The sequence below is a fragment of the Bos indicus genome, chromosome 4 (genome assembly GCF_029378745.1).
Source record: "Bos indicus isolate NIAB-ARS_2022 breed Sahiwal x Tharparkar chromosome 4, NIAB-ARS_B.indTharparkar_mat_pri_1.0, whole genome shotgun sequence".
NCBI lineage: Eukaryota > Metazoa > Chordata > Mammalia > Artiodactyla > Bovidae > Bos > Bos indicus.
Genome location: NC_091763.1, coordinates 99,559,233 through 99,582,697, shown reverse-complemented (window position 1 = coordinate 99,582,697; position 23,465 = coordinate 99,559,233). Strand labels below are relative to the sequence as shown.

General features: G+C 36.3%; 1 protein-coding gene across 9 annotated transcripts in view; it reads left to right on the top strand.

The window, feature by feature from the left end:
* Nucleotides 1-23,465, top strand: part of CNOT4 (CCR4-NOT transcription complex subunit 4) — a 152,626-nt gene that overhangs the window by 123,277 nt on the left and 5,884 nt on the right. For 2 of the 9 annotated variants that reach the window (XM_070788209.1, XM_070788208.1), the window contains exon 11: nt 3,754-22,166. The exons of 6 other annotated variants lie outside the window; for them this stretch is intronic. In XM_070788209.1, coding sequence (XP_070644310.1) covers nt 3,754-3,854 — 101 coding nt within the window. In that variant the 3' untranslated portion in view covers nt 3,855-22,166. One more of the 9 variants, XM_070788207.1, reaches the window with a different exon arrangement.

Sequence of the window (23,465 nt, the reverse complement as noted above, 5' to 3'; positions counted from 1 at the left end):
CATGGGGTTGCAAAGATCAGACATGACTTAGCAACTAAACCACCACCACCATGATAGCACCTAATGTAATGGTTTGCACGTTGGTGGGACTTGTGATATTTGTTCGTTTGATTATGGTAGTTAGTAGGTAATTAAGAGTGACATTTTTCAATCCTCTTCTACATGATATTCACTTAAGAAATACTAAGTGTTCAGTTCCTGGTACTCATTTTTTTCCAAGACAATATTAGAATGTAATTTTGTTTTGTTTTCCTTTGTTTCAATCATTTAGAAGTGTGGAATTTAAATTACTAGTAGTGCATCTCATAACATTATAACACCAAAAATTTAATTTCCCCTAAATATTCTAAACATTTAACAATAGAATATTAGACCAATTACTATGAATATTTGGGTATCTGCCCAACAATGAACTAGGCCATGTGGATAATGCAGAAAAACTTTAAAATGCAGATATTATTCCCAGATACTGTATAGTGTAGTTGACAAGATGAAATAAGACTGTGTATGAAGGTGGTAACTATTTGATGCTGGAATGCAAGATACATCAGTGGAGCCTGTAAATTGTTGGGGAAGCATCATTGAAGAATTAGGACTTGATCTGTATCCTGGATTTGGGTTAGCAGGAGGAAAAGGGCAAGACCTTTTGTGTTGGTAGAAACTCCCGAATAAAGGCATAGAGACAAAATCTAGTGTGTCATTACATTAAGAAACAGTAGAACTGCCTGCTGTACCAGGAGGTGCTTCATGTGTTTTAGAGAGTGGAGCTAGGCCAGGGAGGCAGAACAGCGTGGGCTTGATACGACAGGAAGGAGGATGCCTTTGTGGAACTCTAGTTCTTAGCTGTCTTCTTCGTGTACTTTCATTTGACTTATTATGTGACCATCCTCAAAAATTATCTGTTCTTCTATTTCATAGTTACCATATTGTCCATTAGTGTAAAAAGAGCAGTTTTAAACCAAATATTTTTTAAGCTGATAGATATTCCAGAAATGCCACAGGGTTGATGAGTAATCACTGATTTTTGAAGGTAGCTGTCCTTGTGTTAGTCATTTGAAATCTTCATCTAGAATAGATACTTTATGAAGAAAAATGTGGCATTAAATCATGATCCTATCTTCATGGGTTTTTCTTTTCTTTTAGCATATACTCAACCATAGAGCATAAAATACTTTTTTTTTTTTTCCCAGAAATTCTAAGAATGAAGTCACCGACTACAGATTCTGAATCATTGTTCTATTTTCTGGGAGGTGGGGAGAGTTTGTTATTTCAGTTTCTTGACTGTGCATACTAGCTTGGTATTTAAGTGGTGACTTATAATTAAGCTTATTTTTAGAGAACTCTTAAGGTTCCCATGGCTAAAGAAATTTTAGTGTTAATGTACCAAAATATTTAAAATTGATATCAGGAGTTATACAGAACCCTTCCATGGCCTATATGTATTTGGCAACTACCTCAGGATGCTGAATGTGCGAAGCCTCAGATGATTGAGGTTTTGCAGTAACAATTAGAAGTGACAAACTAAAATTCTGGAAAACTGTGTACATCTTAACTGTAAATTATTTGAAGCAGTTTAATATGTAGGCAATATCTGCCTCCCACCCCTAGTTGTAACTCAGCTGTACTTGAGTTGAACTGTTGAAAAAGCTTTAACTCTATTTTCTGCAGTGAATATCATGGTTTCTTACACAGGGTAACTGTTAAGAGCTTCATAAAGGAGAGTACATATGTTTCAGCAAGGTCTGCCACTTAAGACATGCTTAGATAGTATTCAGTACTGGAAAAATCATGTATATTTATTCTTTAGATACATAGAGCAAGATGGGGTTTCTGACTTTTAGTTAGGAATAAATAGTTACCTTTGTGTCTTACAAATGTCTGTGTTTATTATACATTTGTATTTAAATTTTAAGTTTTGGTTTGTTTCAGTTAATTATTAAAAATTGATATATCTGAAATCTATCATGGGAAGGACAGTTGCCAGAGGTTTGACATAAACATGGTTTCCATTTCCTCTGCCTAATTGAAAACATTTTTTAAATGTTGAAAATTAGTTATTTCCTTAGGTGAAATCTTTTTAGCAGCATTTTCTTGGCTGCATATCCAGTTTTCTAAATTGAGAAGGATTTTTGGAATAAATATTCTTGAGGGAAAACTTGGATTAGTAACCAGTAATAGTGAAGTCCATTCAGATCTTCCTTGTTATTGGAACCATGTGCTTTTGTTTTAAAAAGTAACTTTTCCTGTTCTAAAAAAATGACCTGCCTGTTCAACTCCTTCATTTTAGGAATGGCAAAGCTGTTGCCTGAAAAGGTTAAATAATTTGTTAGAAGTCACACATTCAGTTGGTAGTAGATTTAAGATAGGAACCCAGGTCTCAGATTCAGCAACTGAAATGTTTCTCACTACAGTATTGATGTTCTCCTTCATAAATGAACATTACTGGCATTTACTTTAACTTGGCTTTCTTCCCATAGTAATTGATTTTTGCTCTCACACTCTTGGGAGGTCCCTTTTTTATCTATTCATGAGACAGTTAGCCCAGCTCAGGAATATAACCTGCAGTTACAAAATAGAATGCATTTCACTGACTTGATGAAAATTAATCTCTTGCTTAGTTCTTACGAGTACCACGTCCTCACCAAGAACTCTAAAATTTCTTTTACACAGCCTTCTTGCTATATATTTGGTATTTATAGAATATTTGCCAATTTACTGTAAAACTATGAAATAACCTTTTCTAAAAACTCAGTCTTTTTCTTCATGGTATCCCTTAAACTATCTTTCCAAGTGTAACTTTGCAGATTTGTTTTTCAAAGAACTTTCTGCCAGGATGTTTTTATTCTATAGAGCTAAAAATTATTTGGGAAACAAATAATAGTCTAAGTCTGTGAGCATTGTTGTTTCAAAATATACCTAGAAAAATATTTGAAACTGTTCAGGATTAGATTTTTGTTCGTGTTTTTGTTTATTCAAATTTTACTTAAGAGAGGGCATTTAAAGAAAATTCTTTGTTTCTGAATTCACTGTTTTAACAGTGACTTGATTGAAATTTGAGTCATTTGTGAAACAAGTCACTTGTAGTCATTATCAATTATAATTGGGAGAACTGATCTCATTTCATGTATAGTTCTTTGACCTAGAAGTAGTCATCTTACTTTCAGTCAATTGGATCATTGTATTGTTAGTATTTTACTATTTTCTCATTATTTCAAAAGTGCACATTGAATTTTCAGATGCTATATGGTAATTTGCTAAACTAATATTTATATCTTTTTATTTCTTTTTTCTAAACATAATGACTGCTTTTAAAACACGGATTTGTCATTTTGCCCTTTACAAAACTCACATTTTCACTTCTGTGAATTTAGTTTTAATTCCGCCCTCCCCCCCCCCCCCCCCCAAAATACTACTTACTATTAGGAGTATCTATATAAAAGGTCCAATTGGCTTGGAAAAGAATGGCTTTCCTGGTCTCTTTTTTTCCTTCTTGTATATTTATAATTCTGAATCTATTGTTTGTTCTTAAATCTGACATCGTATTAAAGTTAAGGGTGTGATTAGAGTGTAACTGCTTTCTAGGTACTTGATAAGTTTATATTTTAAAATTCATGTCTTGTTTCACACCCGCATTCCAGCCATTAAGCATGTATTTTATATATGTATCAGTATTCCAAATATTGAAATCATTTTTAAAGGGACTGTTAACAAATCTAGTCACCCATAACTAGACCATGACTGACTTTTCCACAGGGGAAGAAGAGGTGAAGGTTTCGACCATGCCACTGTCAGCCTCTTCCCATTCATTACAACAAGGACAGCGGCCTACAAGTCTCCACACTACTGTGGCCTGACAACAGAACTGAGAGGAGAGGATTAGACTCTGGGGTGCTTGCATGGGCAACCGGATTTTTGCATGATTCCTTTCTGATTTTGCATTTAATGTATACACCCAAAAGAGCCAACATAAACGTTCCTCATGCCTACAACTAGTGTGTTACCTCATATAGCTGCTAAAGTATTTCTTCATTAGGCCTTTAACACAATTTATTAGCATAATAATTTTGGCATTGTTTCTCATGAGTGATACTATTTTTTTAACTCACACAAATAAACTTGTAGTACTAATTAAGATCCCAGATGAGATTAGCTAGAATTGTTACTTTGGCTCTGTTATTGAAAATATTCAAAGATAATGGTAGTTTCTTGTTTTCTGACTTGTGAAAAAATGGTAATATCCTAATATATTCATGAGAAATTTGGAAATTAAGAAGATAATGTCTATTGCATTCTTTGAATACTTGAGAAGAAAGAATACATATAAAACAAAATTGGTGGTGTCATTTAATGCCCAGAAGGATGTTATCAGCAATTGTTTGTAGTTGTATGGATTTATGTCCTATATTATGCATTACCTGTTTAGAAACTGTTTTTGTTCTTTCTCATTTGCACATTTGCACTTTCTTTTTGAATGGTTGTTAATTATATAGAGACTCTTAAGAGATAATTATTATAGACTAAATGCAATATAATCTCTTTCCTAATGCACTGCCTAGTATACCAGGAAATGCCTCAGAAACAGAATTTCAACTTACAATTGATTTATCAGAAACTTGAATATGGGGTAAATATTGTATGTGAGAAGCAACCATAGTAGTGTAAAACTTTTATTGAAAAAATGGTAGTTCTGTGAGATATTTGTTTGGAAATTTCATTGTTTCACAATTGAAATGTGATAATAAAACTATATTACAAGTTCCTGACCAGAATGAGACTAAGGTGGAAGAGAAGAGATTGGGGATCCTCTAAAATTAGGCCACGTAAGTTGTCATAGGTAATTTTAATCACAGAGAATAGTGGTGTACTTTATTAGGATATAATGTGAAGTGACTTTTTTGGATAATAAACAATTTCTTGAAATAGTTTTAAAGCTGATAATGAAAGAAAATAAGCTGAGTTCAGTACTCAGCATTAGACACAGCTGGTTCAGAAAACATGACTGTTCTGCCTAAATTAAGCATCTGGGAAGAAAAGGGAAAGTCAGATCTCCTCATGGGATTTTCAAAGGACAATTGTGATATAAAAGATATGCCTTAATTTAAAAAAATATTAAAAGAGTAGCATGAATACCAAAAAAGGAAGCCTAAAGATTTAAAGTAATGATGATGATGATAATAATAATAATGAAATACCTTACTGGGAACAGATACTAATATCATGTTGGAGTTGGAGTTTTCAGGGTTACCTCTCTGTGTAAAGTCTAATAACTTTCCATTAAATAAACTACACAAATGGCTTTGTCCTGAAGTATAGGGGGTAGACTAAAATCCATTCTTAGATATTCTTCAATTTGGTTAGCTGAGAGTATAGAAACAACTATCTAGCCATTTAAATTATTCTTGTAAAATTTCTGCATACATGACAATCTCAGCTTTTGATTTAGGAGTGACTTTAGGACAGCATTATAAGAAATTTAGCAAATACAAATGAAATACTGTAAATTCGTTAGAAGCCTTTTACTATGTATTGAATATGAAGCCTTTTAGTCCGTGTTGACTGTGGTTTCATTTTTGCTGTAAGAGGCCAAGACATCCACTTAATGCCTCCTGTGGTGCTGAGGCTCCTGGGCCTTGTGGACAAACTCCGGTTCCCTGCTAGGGCTGACCTAGTGCATAGTTTTCTCCAGCCTTCAGAGCCAAGCCTTTCATTGCTTGAATCTTCTTATGAAAACATAAGAGGTGGTTAGCTCTCATTTACTTTCTTCTCTGTGTTGAGAAATACACCTGTTAAACAAGGCTTCTCTCCTGTGGTAGCTTTCTCTCCTTTCTCATTCCTGGCCATTGCCACAAAACTGTCAGAATTTATATGACTTACTAGAGCCCAGCACTGTCTTCCTGCCTGCTTCCCCTCCTATGCCATCTTATACATACACACTGTAAACAGAAAACACTTTCTTGGGTAATTAGGCTTCAACTTAGATATTTTCATTTGGATGAAAGATGATCATTTAAGTAACTTTGTAAATCTGAGACTTTGTAAGCCTAAAAAATTAAGCTTCACTGTTTTGCTTTGTATGTTATGGTTTTTTAAAGTGAAGTCCTAAAATCAGTCAAAATTGATTGTACTAAAACTCAGAAGAAATTACACAACACGTACAAGAAAGTACTGCTTCACATAGCAAGTAAGTTGATGAAGCCAAGTGATGGTAAAGACTGAGAAATTCTAAAAACTTCAGATTAGTTTTTGATAAATTCCTTGCATGATTGATATGTCATGCACAAGGGAAACTTTATATGCCTTGATATCCTTAACTTTTCAAAAGTGACTCATCTTTTCCTTAAATCAGAAATGTTTAACCTGGAATACAAAACTCCTTGGACGTGCTTATGAGTTGTATGTGTGTATAGATGTTCATTTTTTTTTCTGGAGAGAATATTCATAGTTACTAGACTTGTCAAAGCATTTGGTGACCCACCTCTCCCCCCGGCTGAAGTGGGAGAAAATGTTAAAAAAAACATTTAGAGCGTCACTTTTTAGTGTCACTGTAGGATATAGACTTGGACTGAATAATTTTGATCATATGATGAATGTCAAGTGCCTCTTTTTATTTTCTTAAAGATTCCATTAGGAAATATTTTCTGATTAATAATACTTTCCTTTTCATTCTACTGTTGCATTTTGTTTTTACAGGTGGTACTTTTGTATACTCTCCTCTTATTTCAGCAGAGCATTAATTAAATATTTAAGTGCCTGTTCTGTGTAGTGGCTCGAGGTAGATCTTGAGGGATACCAGTTAAATAAAGTATAGATCCTATTATATATTATCAAGGATAACAGTCTTGTGACAATTTTATTTCAGTTATTTCTATAGGGTCACCTCTTGATATATTTTAACTACAAGAACAGTGATAGTAGTCCACTCATTTTATTATTCATTGCTTTGACAGGGCAACGAAGGATATTGAATACTGATACTTGAAATTTTGAAATATATGATAATTTAGAGTGAAAAAAATTTTAACAGGGGAGACAGACATTCATTATTCTAATTGAAGTATTGCTCAGTTGTGGGCATATACTCATGTCTTATTCTTTAGTGTTGTGGTAGTTAAGTATAGATTCCTATATATATATATTCTTTTAAAGAAAGCTTCATTGCATTGTGTGCACATTTTTACTGACATGGCTCCTATTTATACAGTATTCCAAGCACCTTCAAGACTGACAGCTCTCTTCTGATGTAATACAGGTACATAGGGAGCTACTCATACAGAGGCATTACCTCAGAGAGTCAAGAGCAAGGAACGAATTGCAGGTTTATTGAAACTCACAAAATGAAGACCACCAAGTTACGTGTGCATATATAAAAATAAGAGGACATTTTATCCTATATTGAGTTGTAAGGTTTTGGGTTCTTTGGTTTATTTGATGATGAAGCTTTCCCATATCTGCTTAAGAGGTGCATAGCATATAGTTGAGAGCGCAATAACTTAAAAAATTTTTTTTTTCTTTGAAAGAGGTGATACTGCAAAATGACAATATATATGTCTTTTTCTATAAAATTTAACTAAGTCATTTATCTGGTTTCAAGCTAGTTCTTCTGCCGTTAGTGCTATGTCTTCCTCCTCTCAGTCTTTTTATCTGAATATCTACTATGTCGTCTCCTTGTGCTGAATAGTCACACATGAAATGCTGAGTGAGCCAGTTAGACACTTTGCTGATACAGAAGTAAAAATGGGATTTAGAGAAAGAAGTTATTCAGGCAGATTTGGAGAAAGGCTTCGTAGGAAATGTCTGACTTTTTGCTTTTGAAGGATGGCTTGAAATTAAATGATGGAATTGGAAAATACAGTAAAGGGAACAGATTGAATGAAAAATTGGGGATGGAGATTAGCATGGTCTTTGAAGGGTCAGGAGAGGATAGTAAGGAGATGGACTTGTCTGAGGTATTACAGGTCATGTAGGAAGGTGAGGTGAATGTGCAAAAGCCTTGATAACTAGGAAGAAGAGTTCAGTCTTGATGTGGATGTGGTCAGTGGTAGAGAACTACATTTCTTTGGCAAAGATGTAATTTGATTGCAGCGTTTTAAGAAGATTGATACATTTGCTGGAAATTAGTACCAGTTAGAAAGTAGTTCCTGTATGTCATTGCTGACCAGTGAAAATAAGGTGGCCTGGACACAAATAGTAATACTAGTAGGATTGCAGAAGAAATTATGAATTAGAAGTAATAATGAGATTCAGGGAAAGGCCTTTGGGTTTGGCCATGTCTCTGCTGCTGCTGCTGCTGCTGCTTCTAAGTCGCTTTAGTCGTGTCCGACTCTGTGCGACCCCAGAGACGGCAGCCCACCAGGCTCCCCTGTCCCTGGGATTCTCCAGGCAAGAACACTGGACTGGGTTGCCATTTCCTTCTCCAATGCATGAAAGTGAAAAGTGAAAGTGGAGTCGCTCAGTCGTGTCCGACTCCCAGCGACCCCATGGACTGCAGCCCACCAGGCTCCTCCGTCCATGGGATTTTCCAGGCAAGAGTACTGGAGTGGGGTGCCATTGCCTTCTCCAGGCCATATCTCTAGTGATCTTTAAAAATGCTGCTTTCATAAAAAGATACAGATGGAAGGGCAGATTTCTAGGATTTATGAGGAAATGTCAAGGATGTAGATGCAGCAATCATTGACTAAAGACATTTGGCAACAAAGAGGAAGGGAAAAACAAGATGCTAACTAGACGGGTCGTAGATCTTAGAAGGCATTGCTTTAAGATAATGCTGAATATCTAACGCAGAATTTACAGAGTCAAGTGAGAGAACAGCGTAGATAGTATGAAAGAGAAGATAGGCTAACCAGTGGAGTAAAAGATTTCTGTAGGTGTTCGGAATAGATACACCCCCGAGATGAGGTTAGGCTATAAGCTTAACTTAATCGAGATGGGCTATATCTTCCTTTGTTATTTGTAAAAAAAAACAATCTGAAAATCTAGGTGAAAGAAGATGAGATTAGAGAAAATGAGATTAGATGAAGGTGCTCATGTGAGTAATTCTTGGATGCATATAATGTGAGAAAATGGGGGTGAAAGACTGGAGTTGGGAACCTGTTTTTTTTTTAAAAAAAAAAAGAGGGAGAGAAAGAAATAAGTCTGTGAGAATAAGCCAAGAAATTAATCAGAAAGAAATTTAAGAATTGTTGAGTCAAGATAAGGATCAAATTTAAAAGAGTCAGATATGTATAGTTTTGTATGTTGTGATGATTCAACAGGAGTGGACAAAGCATATATGAGAGTTTGTTTAGAGGGTGAAGAAGAAAGAACCCAAAGATATTTGAAAAGGTAAAACTGATGATATAATCTTGTGATCCAGAGTTCATTGATTTTATATGTTGATGAGGACAAAGAACCAGTATAGTATTGTTAAGAGAAGGACAGATTAGGAGACTAGTCAGTGTGATGACCACTCAACACTACGTGACAAGTGAGAACCAGGAAAAGGATTGTAGATAGATGTCTAACATTAGGGCTGGAGGTTGGAAAGAAGGCAAGCTTTCCTTACCCCTGTGGTCTTTACTTGTCCAGCTTTCCCTCTAGTTCTTTTGTTCAGAGTAGGACGTCAGACTGTGTGAGAGAGAATTGTAGAAAGCATGGTATTACCAGAGGAATCCTGGATCATGTTTCCTATAAGTTGAAGGTGATCCAGAGGATAACATCCCACAGTGGAGTGAACATTGCTTCCTCAAAGCACAGAAGGAGGATGTGAACACATAGTCCAGGGGAAGGCCTGGGGAAAGCCAGAGGTGAGATTGGACGGCGTAGGTATCCCCAGTGAGTGTGTTACTTACGATGTGAAAGGTTTAGGCAGAGGAAGTAGGTGCATGTGAAGAGTCTGGTAGCTTGGAGCTTTGGAGAGTCTACCCTAAGTTTGAGTTATATAAAAATCTGGTTTACACCTATTGGTACCTAGAATTGAAGGCAGGCCTATGCAGTATAAGCTGCTTGAGAATTAGACTGAAGTACCTAGAAATTCCATGAACCAGATGGAAATTACTGTACTCAAGAACCAATCCATTTTCTTCAGGTTCCTTCACACCAGACTTCATAAAGCAGCTGTTGACTTCACTTTGTTCTTAGCCAGCTTCACATTTTATGATTATTTTCAAGGTTCCTGGAAGCTCCAACCCAACCCCTAAGAACTGTGCTTTGAACAGTTTGCTGTTGCAGCTCCTGGTTGGTCCTAAGACCTACTATTGTCCTGTGTTATAAGCAACAGCCTCAAAGCTTTTTTTCCCTTCCATATAATTTATAAAGCCTTTAAAGAACTCAGTACCTTTTTTTTAAGTTGAAATTCAAATAACATACAATTAACTACTTTAAAGTGTACAATTTGGTGGCCTAGTAGGACTGTTCTTTAATTATCTTAATGTTAAAATTGAATAAATGACCCACTCTGGCTGTGAGAAATTTGGCCCGTCCTTGATGGGGCTGTATGGTAATAGCTGAATCTAGACTCAGGTAAAAAAGTTTAAAGTAACTGTCTGAGTAGTTCTTAAGTGGTAATTTTCTGTCTTCATGACATTTGACTAGTACATTACAGAAAAAAAGGCTTCCTTAGCAAGGAAGCCTCACTCTATGTCTGAGGGTGATATTGAGTGGGTATGTGTGCATGTACATTGATTTATACATAGTGATTTCCATTTAAGTCCTCTACTTAGTGAATATGGCAGAGGAAAACGTCTCAGGCCATCTCCCTATGACTTTTCGTGTATTTATTCCTTCTGTGTTCTTATTAATTCTTGCGTTTAGGATAAGAGCTGTATTCATATTCCGTCATTCTCTAAAGTTTTTTTCTTTTTTTTTTCTTAATGGGAATTAAAGTCCTGTTCATATGCAGCAAGGTTACAATATAGGTGCCTACTTCACCCCTGGTTATGCTTTATCTGAACAAATATTTTCATAGCTTTTTCTCATCGGTTTTCACTTCCACTACTGAACATACCCATCCCATATACTCTTTAGGAAAACCTAAGGAAAGGATAAAAAGAAGAAAAAGATGTTTTATTATACAGTCCTAAAACTTCAGAGCTGTGAAACATAATAGCATAGCCTTTAATGATCCTTCTTTTGAAGACCAAATAATAATAATGATATTAATAAACAAGGTTCAGAAGGATTGTGGTTTGCCCACAATCACATTCTAACAACAGTTTAAAGTTTTGTTAGCCCTCACCAATGAATATGTGTTCGTATATGTAATTCAAGGAGAAGAAAACTTCAAGATTCAGAACATATCTCTTCTATAAACTTCATTGTGTCTTACAGTTTATTATAGTAGTTCTCACAAGTCAAGGGCTTTCAACTGTGAATATCAGTGCAAATAATGAATTTAAGGTGTTCAGATTGTCCATCTGTGGCAACTGTTATTACAGACCCTGTAAGTTGTTAAAACAGCCTTGTGTTAAATGTGGCCTAGTGATCTTGGAGTAATTTTAGTGGGGGGAGATTGAAACTTCACAGGTACTCTTAATGTGAGTATATGTAATTCAAGAAGAAAACTTCAAGATTCAGAACATTTCTCTAAACTTCATTGTGTCTTACAGTTATTATAGTAGTTCTCACAAGTCAAGGGCTTTCAACTGTGAATATCAGTGCAAATAATGAATTTAAGGCATTCAGATTGTCCATCGGTTGGCAACTGTTATTACAGACCCTGTAAGTTGTTAAAACAGCCTTGTGTTAAATGTTGCCTAGTGATCATGGAGTAACTTTAATGGGGGGAGATTGAAACTTCACAGGTACTCTTAATGTGACTTAAATACAGATGTCAGAACCAAAATAAAGGGTAAAACAGAGTTGGAATTTAATTTACCCAGGACTTTTCTGCAGTGCCAAAGAGCATTTAAGCATCAACCTGCATGACCACTAGACTGCTGATATCTCTAATACTACAGAATGAAAAAAATTCTTACATTAATGGCACCAAGATGTACTGCACCCACACCAAAGGGGTGATCTCAGATTCATCTCTGAAGAGCTACTGTATGCTGCACCGTGTAAAATGATAGAATATCTGCTGATTTTTTTTCCAATCAAGGAGGTTGTTGTTTTCAGCATAATGAAAAAGAGGGGAAGCTCCACAAGGATTTAAAGTTGATAATACCATCATCGTCTCCAAGAAGAAATGCAGGGAAGCTGACTGCAATCAACTTTTATAGCCTAGTGCTGTTTCCTAATATGGTGAGATCTCTTCCCAAGGACTGTACTGGCATTTCTACTCTGTTGTCATCAGTCTTGTGTATGGAAGTAATGTGTCTATGCAGCAGAACGTAGTAATCTGGAATATTGCTGGGATGTTTTTAAACATTGTCAAGAAAACTGACACTGAAGCCATTCTTTTTTTTTTCTTTATTATGTCTATAAATTGAGTACTCAGTAAAGGAAAAGGCCCTGGGTTATGACTTCATCAACAAAGTAGGAAGATTGCTTACTGACCTTAAGCTGAGTGTTATTTTACTTATGTTGTCTCTATTAAAATAATACGTTTTTATTAAAATTTGTGATTATGAATTACTGATAGCCCTATTCCCTCATCCCTAACTTAGGGTGTGATTTGCTACCAGGTATGGGCTGCGATTCATGGGGTCACAAAGAGTCCGACACGACTGAGCAATTGAACTGAACTGAACTGATGGGTTTTGGGGGGTTTTTTGTTTTTACATCTAAACTATTAACATTCACTAATTAACCTAACCATAGTCTTCCCCAGCCCTAGTCCTAGATAGGAATGACATTTCTTGAGTCAGTGCTGCAAAACCTCACCTTTATTTTAAATGGCAGGTGATTGGAATGAAGCCTATTATTGAACTAAGCAAAGATCTTTCATAATTTCCAAATAAATACATATAACCCTGCAACTTTTGTTTTATAACACACTTTCTGGTTTCAGTTCTTGACTGCTGTGAGTCTTATTCTCGTAGCTTGTGCTCGCCTCTCTGTCTAGTTTTTCTTCCTTTGTGCAAAGAAAAAGTTGCTTCTTTCTTTCTCCGTGTAGCTGACCACAGTTAGAGGGGGAGGTCTTGACTAGATCTTAAGGTGCACTTCCTGTGTGATAGCCCTGTAGGACCCTTGACAGGCCTGAATTTTCCCTCTTCAGAGGAGAAGAAAGGGCTCTGTCAGGTTCCTGAGTGTTCACTCAGTGTCTCTATGGTCATTTACCTGCCAATTTCCCTCTCAGTCAGTCTCTGTTCTCTCTTAAAAATCAAAACAGCACATTTAAGCAGAAAGCACAGTCTGGGTTGGAAGTAGATTGAGTAACAAATGTCTGATTGGTAGGCTTTTTACTTTACTAGATTGCCGCTATTCACTTACTTTTACTTCTAAGTAATTCTAGCTCTTTAAAAATACATTCTGGACAATACTACTGAAATTCAGTGTTTCACAAATATATGTGATTTTTAATAAAACTATTTTTTCCACTAAAAATTCTAGTTCTGTATAAAGCTCCAGGAGATGGTGAAATAGGAACTGTTGTTTCTAATTTATATTTAAGACTAAATATATAATTTATATTTTATTTTAAAACTGTTTCATCTGATCTTTCTCTCTTTCCTTCCTGCTTTCCTTTCTTCAACACTGATTGAGAATTGGTCTGTCAAGAATATCTCTGGCATTCCTTGAAGGTTGAACTACAATAAATCATAGCCAAGGATGAGCACTTAAATATATTTTTAAAATAATTTTTAAACTAAAGCCACTTAGTGAACCTGATGGTAGGCATATAGCTGTTTAAATTCATCAGCAGGTAGGCCTTTTGAAATCCTGTCCTACAAAGGAGTATTATCTTTTATAGGTCTGAAAAGAATACAGTCTTATTAGGATTAAATCTCTTTAAATTGAGGCATTATTTGAAAAATTGAAAGCAAGAAAATATGTGTATTTTCCACAGTATAAATAGGAAGAAGAAAAAGCAAAATAGTCTTTTTTTTAAGATCATAAATTTCACATATGTATGTGAAAATAAAAGAATAAGTAATTTCAATTTATATTCTTGTTTTGAAAAATCAAATGTTTATTTATAAAACAACCTCAAAACAAATTTTAACAAATACCTCTGCTTTGTGAAAATAGTACAGTGAAGAAGAAAGATGTATGCTTGATCTGTTTGGTTGGAAGTGTTTATTACTATGACCATATTCATTATCTGTTTCTTTTAGTTTTAGTATAATGATGAGGACTTTATTTCCTAAAATGATTTTTTTTCTAAAATTAAGAAGCAGTTTCTTATTTTAATGCCTAAAAAGATAACTTTCTAAAAATAAAGCTCATAGTTGGGTTATAATTCAGAGCATGGAAAATCATATTTCAGAGCTTGGATAATTTTTAGTCGTCTTTTCAGGGTATTTTTGTGTCTTTGATATAAACCCTTAAGATAGGAGCCATCCTTCAGAAAAAGATGAGACTGACTGATCTTCACTGTCAAAACAAAAGTGAGCTGTGTAATAATCAAATGAAGTAAAAACTGGCTTTAGTGTTTTTTAATAACTTTTAGAAAATTTAGAAATCTTTAAATTTGGAAGATTATGAACATAAAAAGTCTTAAAATTTCAATGGACATATAACCCTATGAGGATTTCTTGCATGGGTAGCAAGATACTTTGGTCTGAATGCAAGCCTAAAGGGAACTTACACTCCCTTAAAAAATATTGTATTGGTACTAAACAATCAAAAGCTATCACTGCTTTCTTCAAAATAACCAAAAACTCCAGTGATCCGCTGAAGAAATAGAAAGTAAGCAGAACAGCGTGATTTGTAGGACGCTGCTGCAAAATGTTATAGCATCAAGCCCCAGACAGAGCCAGTAAACGTTTGCTGAATGAAAACTTGTGGTTGAGAAGGTGATGTTTGTATCTGATTATTTCTGGAGGTATGCACAGCCTGGGTCTGGATCTGCTTTGTGTTAAATCTGGACTTGTGGAGACATTAATCAGATTCATTTACAAATAAGTTATCTTATCTCTTGGTTGAACTGTGATCCTCAGTTCAGTGTAACGATATTGCCTCATCACTCCATGATCAGTCCTTCTATCTTCTCTACCTCTGAACTCTGAAAATTCAGCTTGCGACTATTCCTTATTTTCCCAAGACCACTGTGCTCCCTCCTCCATACACACAGGCTTTAAAAAATTTCATCTAACCAATAACCCTTTTTACCTCCAGGGTCTCGTTTGTGATACTCACAAACATATACACACAATTCAGAAAGCCTTTATAAATACCTTATTTTCTAGAACTCTACTTATGTGAGTGCTGAAGAGCTACTTGGGGAACTTAATACTTTCATAAACAGGGTGCTCTCACTAGGGAACTTAGGATTGTTAAAGAATGTTTTTTCTTGGCTAAACCAAAATCTTTTTCCCATTTGTGCTTGTCAAATATGTGAAGGCAGTATCCACTTGTCTAGTAACTTCTAGACATAGATAAGACATCCTTAGTCCTTTTAACCTTTTCACATTTAACATGGTTTCTAGTTCTCTTTAGTCTATTTCTCCTCCACATATTTTGACATTACATTGAATAGCTTTCTTGAAATGTGGAGGTCATAGTTTAATAATCCAGATGTGATTAGAGAATCTACTTTATCATTAACACTTTTCTTATTACTAATATTTGTATATTCCTTTATAGTTTACACAGTCTCTTTATAAAAATATCCTGTGGAGTAGATATTATCCCTATTTTGTGAATGAGGAAACTGAGGTTCAGAGTGGTTATCATTTGTGATTGGCTCAGTGTCATACAGTTGATAATTTGGACATTTCACATCTATTTATGTGGGCTTAATGTTATTTTTTAAAAAATTCTATTACCTAATTGTTATGAAATGGTGTAAGTAAAACTACTAAACCTTTTTCATACATGTGACTGGTTAGTTAGATCTCTCCATCCTGTACTTTGCAAATGTATTTTTAAAAACCTGAATGTAACCATGTTAAATTGTGTGTTTGGATTTGGTTTGTATATTTGGTTTCCTTGTTTGTATATTACCATCTCAACAAGTTTATCGTATGAGACTATGTGATTATAAAGTGAGAGATAAATGTTATTAATAACATTAATAGTGAAGAGTTTAAGGATTTTAATTTAAGAATAGTTGTAGTTTTAATTATTGATTCTGTCATCTGTAGACTTGGCTTTTTGTTTGCATGTTTAAATAAACGTTGTCGGGAGTCAAAGATAAACCAAGCACTATCTCAGGAACTTCCAGACTAACACACAGTGTCTTTAGCTCTGTAACAGTTCATCTAAACCCTGCTGTCATCCATGCTGTACTTTAGAATCTTATACCAAAAGGTTACCATTAGAAAACTTCCAGAAACTGCTGAATTCAAGATATATCATAGTTATATCCTAGAAAGTCTGTAGTCTGTCCAAAGAATAAATTACTTTGATATGCTTGGTTCTTTATGGAAATGCATTTTGGCTTTCATTGACTGCTCTATTCCATTTGTTTTATGGCATTGATGTTTTGGTGGGATAGAAATGGAGTTTAGCTGTGAAGTCTTTGAGTTTGGGCAGGCAACAGAAGAAGAAAGGAAATGGATCCCGGAATTAGGAGGAGGACATTTCCAGTGGGAAACAATTGTCAGTGGAAGCTGCTTTCACGACTGCTGTTCACCTCAAAGTTAAACTTCCTGTGTATTTCATTAGGAAAGGAGCTGAGGTTTTAGTCCAAATGTTGCGTATTATTTCTCATGACAAATGACCCCAAATGCAGACAGTAGAGCAGTGCTTGCAAAACCTCTCATGTTCACTTCTAAAGAAATCAGGTGTCTTCCAATCGGTTTCAAAAATTTCCCCAGAACCCATTTTAAGCATTTAGCTTACAGAGCTGCCTTTTCTTTCTTTCCTTGTAATTCTCTTAACAATGGTTTTGTGATGACGTCTCTTGAGGATGAATACCCTGGAAGAGAACCCATGTTGCACCTAGAAATTTTAAGCCTACTGAAACTGAGTAGATGTTCTTTTACTGTCTTTGTATCTCTTGTGACTTACAGTTCTCTCTCCACGTTGCTTATTCTGTCCTTTCTGGTTTGAGGATCATGCTCTTTTATAAAGAAGATGGAACGAGGCAGATGAAGATGGAACTACATAGCTCTGACTTTCCTCAGGACTTAACATTATGACAGGCTGAGCCGTTGCCTTTTCCTAAATTTCTTCTGTTCCAAACTTAGCTTTTTTTTTTTTTTTTTTGCCTTCAGCATTTTTCACAAGCTTCAGATCATTATGGATTCTGATTTTAATCCTCAAGGATTATGATACTCTTATCCACAGGTAGGTTATGTAACTCTATCCAGCTTTTCACATCTTATCCCATGAGACTCTCCCTGCACAAGAACTAGTTTCTTTAGATTTTGCCCCAATTTATTTTCCTTATTAGATTATTATATAGTCTGAACATAGAATGTTCATATTTTTGCATCTTCTATCGTCTATGGAATCACTGCCTCCTATAACCACGGGACCACGCTGACCCACCTTTCTTTTTTTTTTAAATAAAAAAAAAACTTCTTTGGAAAGACGTTTTCTCAAAAAAAAACTGGAAGCAAACGTTCAGGGCTCCTCATTTAGGAAACATTAAATACCTCTTGAGGTTCAGAAACTGTTCACTGTACACAAAGAGGATCAAATCAAGGCCCTTTCTGAAGGAACTCACAGGGTAGTAGAAAAAAACTGATAGACAAATGAATGCAATTCACTGAGGTGGTTACAGAAGTAGCCAGGATGCCGGCCATCCAAGAACTCCATCAGTTAGTCTCATTCCTTCTTAAAGTCCTAAGGTGATGTCACATACTTTAGGGCTTCTATTGTATTCACAGTAGCCAACCTGTGCTTTGTTGGTCAGAAGTCCAGAAGAAAAATTTCCCTGTGTTTCCACCTTGGGAAAGGCGGGGTCGGGGGTCAGGAGATGAATTTTATCAGGTTTATTTTCTCCTGGCAGATTCAGATCTCAGAGATGTCAGGGTGGTTGACATTCTCCATGTCCCCGCAGTTTTATAATTGGGTGAAATCATATTCTGATGGATCCACGTATCTTCTCCTGGGTAGTAAGCTCCCTCAGTCATCCTTGGATGTCCTCATAGGGCTTTTGTTCATAGTTCTTAGTTTCGTGCTCACTTAAATGCTTTCTTTCAAGCTTCCGACTTCAGATTTTGTCAGTTTCTTACATTGGATTGTTGTCCCTCCCATCATTTAGTTTTGTGTACTCTGGTTCAGGCTCCACCTAATAATGCTTCTGAGAATGTATTGTCTTCTCCTCCATTGACTTCTCAGTTACCTTTTTCCTCATTCTAAATGAGGCTTTATATATAGACTTCTTTCTATAGATACTTTTTCCTGTTGTGTTTGTTTTTTCTTTTTTTCCTTAAATAGATTTTGCTTCTTCAGATCCTTCATAAAGCAAACATCTAGATGTTTTCCCGGCTCTCATTAAAGGATCTGATTCTTCTCCAAAAACAAGCTTACAGATCCTTGTAGGAACATTCTAGAAGAGAGAAGTGCACATTGTGCAAAGCACATCTGTGTATCCTGTACCATGCACTGTGTTTTGTGATTAGCTGCTTCTGCTGCTCTCTGTTCAGTATGGAATGCCTTTCCCCTTTCCACATCAGCTTCTCTTCCCCTGAGCGTCTCCAGCCATCATTTGTCCTGCATGCAGAAAGGCCAAGTTGTTCATTTTCTTCCTTGTGCCCTACAGGACTTTGTTTATATCACGGTACTTATTATCACATGCCATGTCGTTTTTTAAACATGTCTGCCCTGCTCTTCTCTTGGCCTGTGAGTCCTGCCAAGGCACAGACTGGATGGTAGTGTGCACACTACTATCAGAATGGATATGATTACTGACTTCAGCACTTTTGAACTATTTACTCACTGTGCACTTTATGTACTTGATATCCTAGTACCAACAACCCAATGGGCTAGGTAGTAGTTTCATTTTCCAGAGTCAACTTAGTCTCCTCATTTATACTACAATGAAACTACTACTTAACTCATTGGATTGTTGGTACTAGGATATCAGGTACATAAAGTGCATAGTGAGTGAATAGTATCTAGAGTAGAAAAATGGATAGAATATAGCTAATAGGCCTGTTTACTGTCTCATGCACATAATGTTAGAATATCTTTTTAAAAAAAGTATTCCTGATTTGGTAAATTGGATTTTTTTTTCTTTTTTTTTTTGTAAATTGGATTTTAAAAGTTATATTTATTTGTGTTTTGACATCTCAAGCACTATTGAAAGCATATTTTAGTGGCCTCTTTTCAGAGAGGCCTTTTGGGCCCCCACACTTAGCTGATTCCTCCTTTCAGAAGGATTTGCACCTCTTTTGGTAGAACAGGTCGAATCGCTGCATTATACAGATAATAGGCCTTTTCGGGGAAAGTGGTTTTTCAGCTCCTCTCAAGTTGGGAATTTGATTCAGCAGGTATCCTGAAGCATGTCTCGTTTCTAAGACACTGAGCTGTATTCTCAAGAAGGTATAAGACAGCCTCCTTCAGGCGTGTCAGCAGAGCTCTGAGAGAAGATGAGAGTACACGTGAGAGTGTACCGGGTGTCTCAGCACGGTGTGCGGCTGCAGGAGCGCGGTCCAGACCGCCGTGCTCTCGTCCAGGATCATCTGTGGGGGAGACTTGGGCTTTTGAAAGAGTAAAGATTAATTGAAGAGATCAGGAAAGCATTCTAGACAAGGAGGAAGGAAGGAAGTAGAGACAGTCCAGAAAGCCTAAATCATATTTAGCTGATCCTCAGGGCCTCTTTTTTCCTGTTTGTGTCATTTCTACTCTGAGTTCTTAGAATGTTTCACTTAATTTAATCTCTACTTTCAGATCTATTCAACCCTCAAGATTTTGTGCGCCAGCAAATGTGCTGTGCAGTAGTGGTCTGTTTTGCTTTTTATAACGAGCATAATTCTAGAAAATCTGAGGATCAGTTCTTTTTGTTCAGACGGAATAGCTTTTTTTTTTTTTTTTTTCATAAACAAGCTGATTTTGTAAATCTGTTGGAAAGAATTCATTCACATTTTAGTTAATAAATTGAAATGATTGTTGTGACTGTCTTAGAGAAAAGCATTCCTATATCATAAAGGCTTTCTTTTAATTTCTGATATAAATTTTGTGTGCTCTTTAAAGTTTGGTTTTATATATAGGACAAGCATAATTCATTTCTATTTCAGTTGTTTAGAGATATGTTGAAGTATAAGAAAGTTTAGGCTTTCTTGAAATCATATACTGATGGAGATAGACTCCATCCCCAAACTCATAGAAATTAATATCTAACAGGGCTGGGGGAGGTGGGGAGTTTAGCAAGGGGTAGAGTGGCTAAGACAGGCCATACTCAGTGTCCTAAAAATGAATATTTGAAAGTCTAAGTAGCAAGAATTAATCATAATGGGAACTAAATTTCTGATAGACAGCCCCTTGTACCAAGAAAGACTTGTTTCACAAGAAGAGGAAGATTAAAGCTTTTTAGAAAACAAGATCAGATTGAGGAGACTTTGGGGAGTAGCGGTGAGATAAGGATTAAAAACTGAAGAGCAGAATAAACTCTTTTAGGAATGTTTTGGGATTGGAACTCTCAGTGACTACTTCCCAGTTGAGTTAGACTGCTAACAGAAATTTAACTTAAAATAAGAGGTCTCTGGTCCTAGGGACTGTAGGCGGGAACAGAGTAACGAAAGGATCAGGGCTGAATATGTGGACCAGTTGTCCCTGCCCAAACAGGAAAGTGGAGACATTGGTAGATTTGTGACTGTAGTTACATCTAGCTAGTTTAATTAATAAGACCTATGTGTTTATAATAAAAAGGCCTTGTGGAGGGGAACCAAAGAGAAGGTAGAGGCAAGAATGCCAAGTGGAGATAAAATCATGACCTGGTGGTATATATTGTATTAGAGTAAACAAAAACTTGGAATAGCCTTTTATTTTAGAGTTCCCCTTAAGTGTGTTTTATTTCACCATGTTATTACACATAGATCCTCTGTCTTCTATCTTAGCAGGTCTTGTTTTTCAAATGCAATCTTACCTGCTACCCTGAAATGTGAAATAGATGAAATCAGGAGGTGGGAGCAGACGTGTTGTCCTACCCTTATCCCCTTAACTTCTTCCTTAGTGTCTCCTAAGGTGGTTTTGCAGTCTGTATAACCAATTTGAAAATTTTTCTCTTAGATAAAGATTTTATGCAAGCCAGAAAAGATCACTGGCTTATCACCAGTGATGATTTATCATAAGGAGCAGATTTTCCTACAGTCTTGTTCTGTGTAGCAAAGTTTTACATTTTATAATAACATATTGCAGTTAACCTGAGGAACAGAAAGGAGAGAAAACCACTTGGGTGCTGTAACGTGTGCTGTTACCTAAAGCCATTCAGCTTTTCCTGCTTTTGATTTTCTGTGAAAGGCCTGATGTCAGAACACAGCTTAATTTGATTTTGTAATATGTTATAATCATTGCTTATAAAATGGATCTTTATGTGTATTTTCTAGCAAATAGTTGGGCTAGGTATGTAAAAATGCCAAAGATAGTTTTAACATGTCATGGATTTTTCAGGCTCAGGGCATCTGTGAACTTTAAGCTCCATGAATGAGAGGCTACAACTCTCACCCGCATTTCTACACGTGTGCCTACCTAGCCTCTCTTTTCACTAAACTTTTATAGCATTTGTTAATCATGTACAACCCCATGACATTTCTTCTGTCGGTTTTACAGACTGTGGTTGTTGAGCTTTTCCCCATGTTTGCATTGTCTCACCATCTAGACGTTAAGCTGCTTAAGAACAGAAATTAAGGCATAAGGGCTTTGTCCTCCCTGCGTACCATAGGCATTCACTAAATAGTTGCTTTGACTTTTATTTTGGCAGCCTTAACACATACATTTTCTGTTGTTGCTAAAAACTAGACTTGTCATCTTGCTTAATGCGTATGGACCGAGTCTTAGGCTACCAGCAAACTGGCAGAATTTTAACTATAATTTCTTCCTTAATAAAATGTGTTCTGAGCTAGGTAAATTGAAGTATACTGATGTTTCTTACACAGTGGAATATGAGAATGTGATATAAGGCATCTTGAAAGTACTTTAAATTCTGTCTTTGAGTTCTGTTCTGAAAAATAAAACTACTACAAACAACTTCACCTGCTCTCCTGCCCTCGAATTATTTAGAACCGAAAATAGTGGTTTTGTACATATTTGAAAATTATAAATTGAAGGTAAAATTTTAACATCATAAAACATTTAAACATATCAACAATCCCTTAAAAATACGCAATCCTTCCCTAATGTATTATGCTGTGCTATGCTTAGTCAGTCAGTCGTGTCCAACTCTGCGACCCCATGGACTGTAGCCCACCAGGCTCCTTTGTCCACGGGATTCTCCAGGCAAGAATACTGGAGTGGGCTGCCATGTCCTCCTCCAGGGGATCTCTCCAACCCAGGGCTCAAACCCAGGTCTCCCACAGTGCAGGCGGATACTTTACCATTTGAGCCACCAGCAAAGCCCAGTGTATTATGCTACTTCTAATTAACTACTTTAACACTAAAATTAGTATCGTTTAGTATAAAGTATGTTCAGTGACATGATTTTCATTGTAGTTTGCTTATGGTAAGTTTATTGTTGTTTATTTATTTGGCTGCTCATAGCTGTGGCATGTGAGATCTAGTTCCCTGACCAGGGATCAAACCTGGGCCTCCTGCTTTGGGAGAACCGGGTCTTAGGCACCGGACCACCAGGGAAGTCCCTGCTTACGGAAAGTTTAAAGGGCTTTCTCATGTCTTGTTTGTGTTTGTACTGTGTTGGTGGTGAGAAGGCTTATTAGTAGGTTGACTGCACAGCACCTCTGGGAGAATGCTGGATATCAGCTCTGCATTCCTGGGAGGAGACTATTGTGCACAGAGCCACTTCCTGACAACTGAGAAATGTTCTTACCTTGGCTTTTTGGAAACCACTATCTATTCAGTACTGAGTATTAAAAAAAATTGTTGTTAGGCATTTATCAAGTAATAAATGGGCTTCAAATTGCTTTTCCTTCTCTTATTTGATCCTTATAAGAGAAAAAAGCAGATGTTATAAAATAGGGTCCTGGCATACTAAGGGGCGGCTTCCCTGGTGGCTCAGAGGTTAATATGTCTGCCTGCCATTCAGGAGACCTGGGTTCGATCCCTGGGTCGGGAAGATCCCCTGGAGAAGGAAATGGCAACCCATTCCAGTATTCTTGCCTGGAGAATCCCATGGACAGAGGAGCCTGATGGGCTACAGTCCACGGGATATTAAGAGACTTGCATGCACTTAAATGTTCAAGGTTATGTTAATTACGGTTGCCTTATAGAGTCCATCTGCAATTTTCAGCCCAGTGTTTTCTCCATTACAGCTATTGACTTGTACGTAGTGAATTTATATGCCAGTGTGAAGTCCTGTATAAGCAAAGGGAAATGAA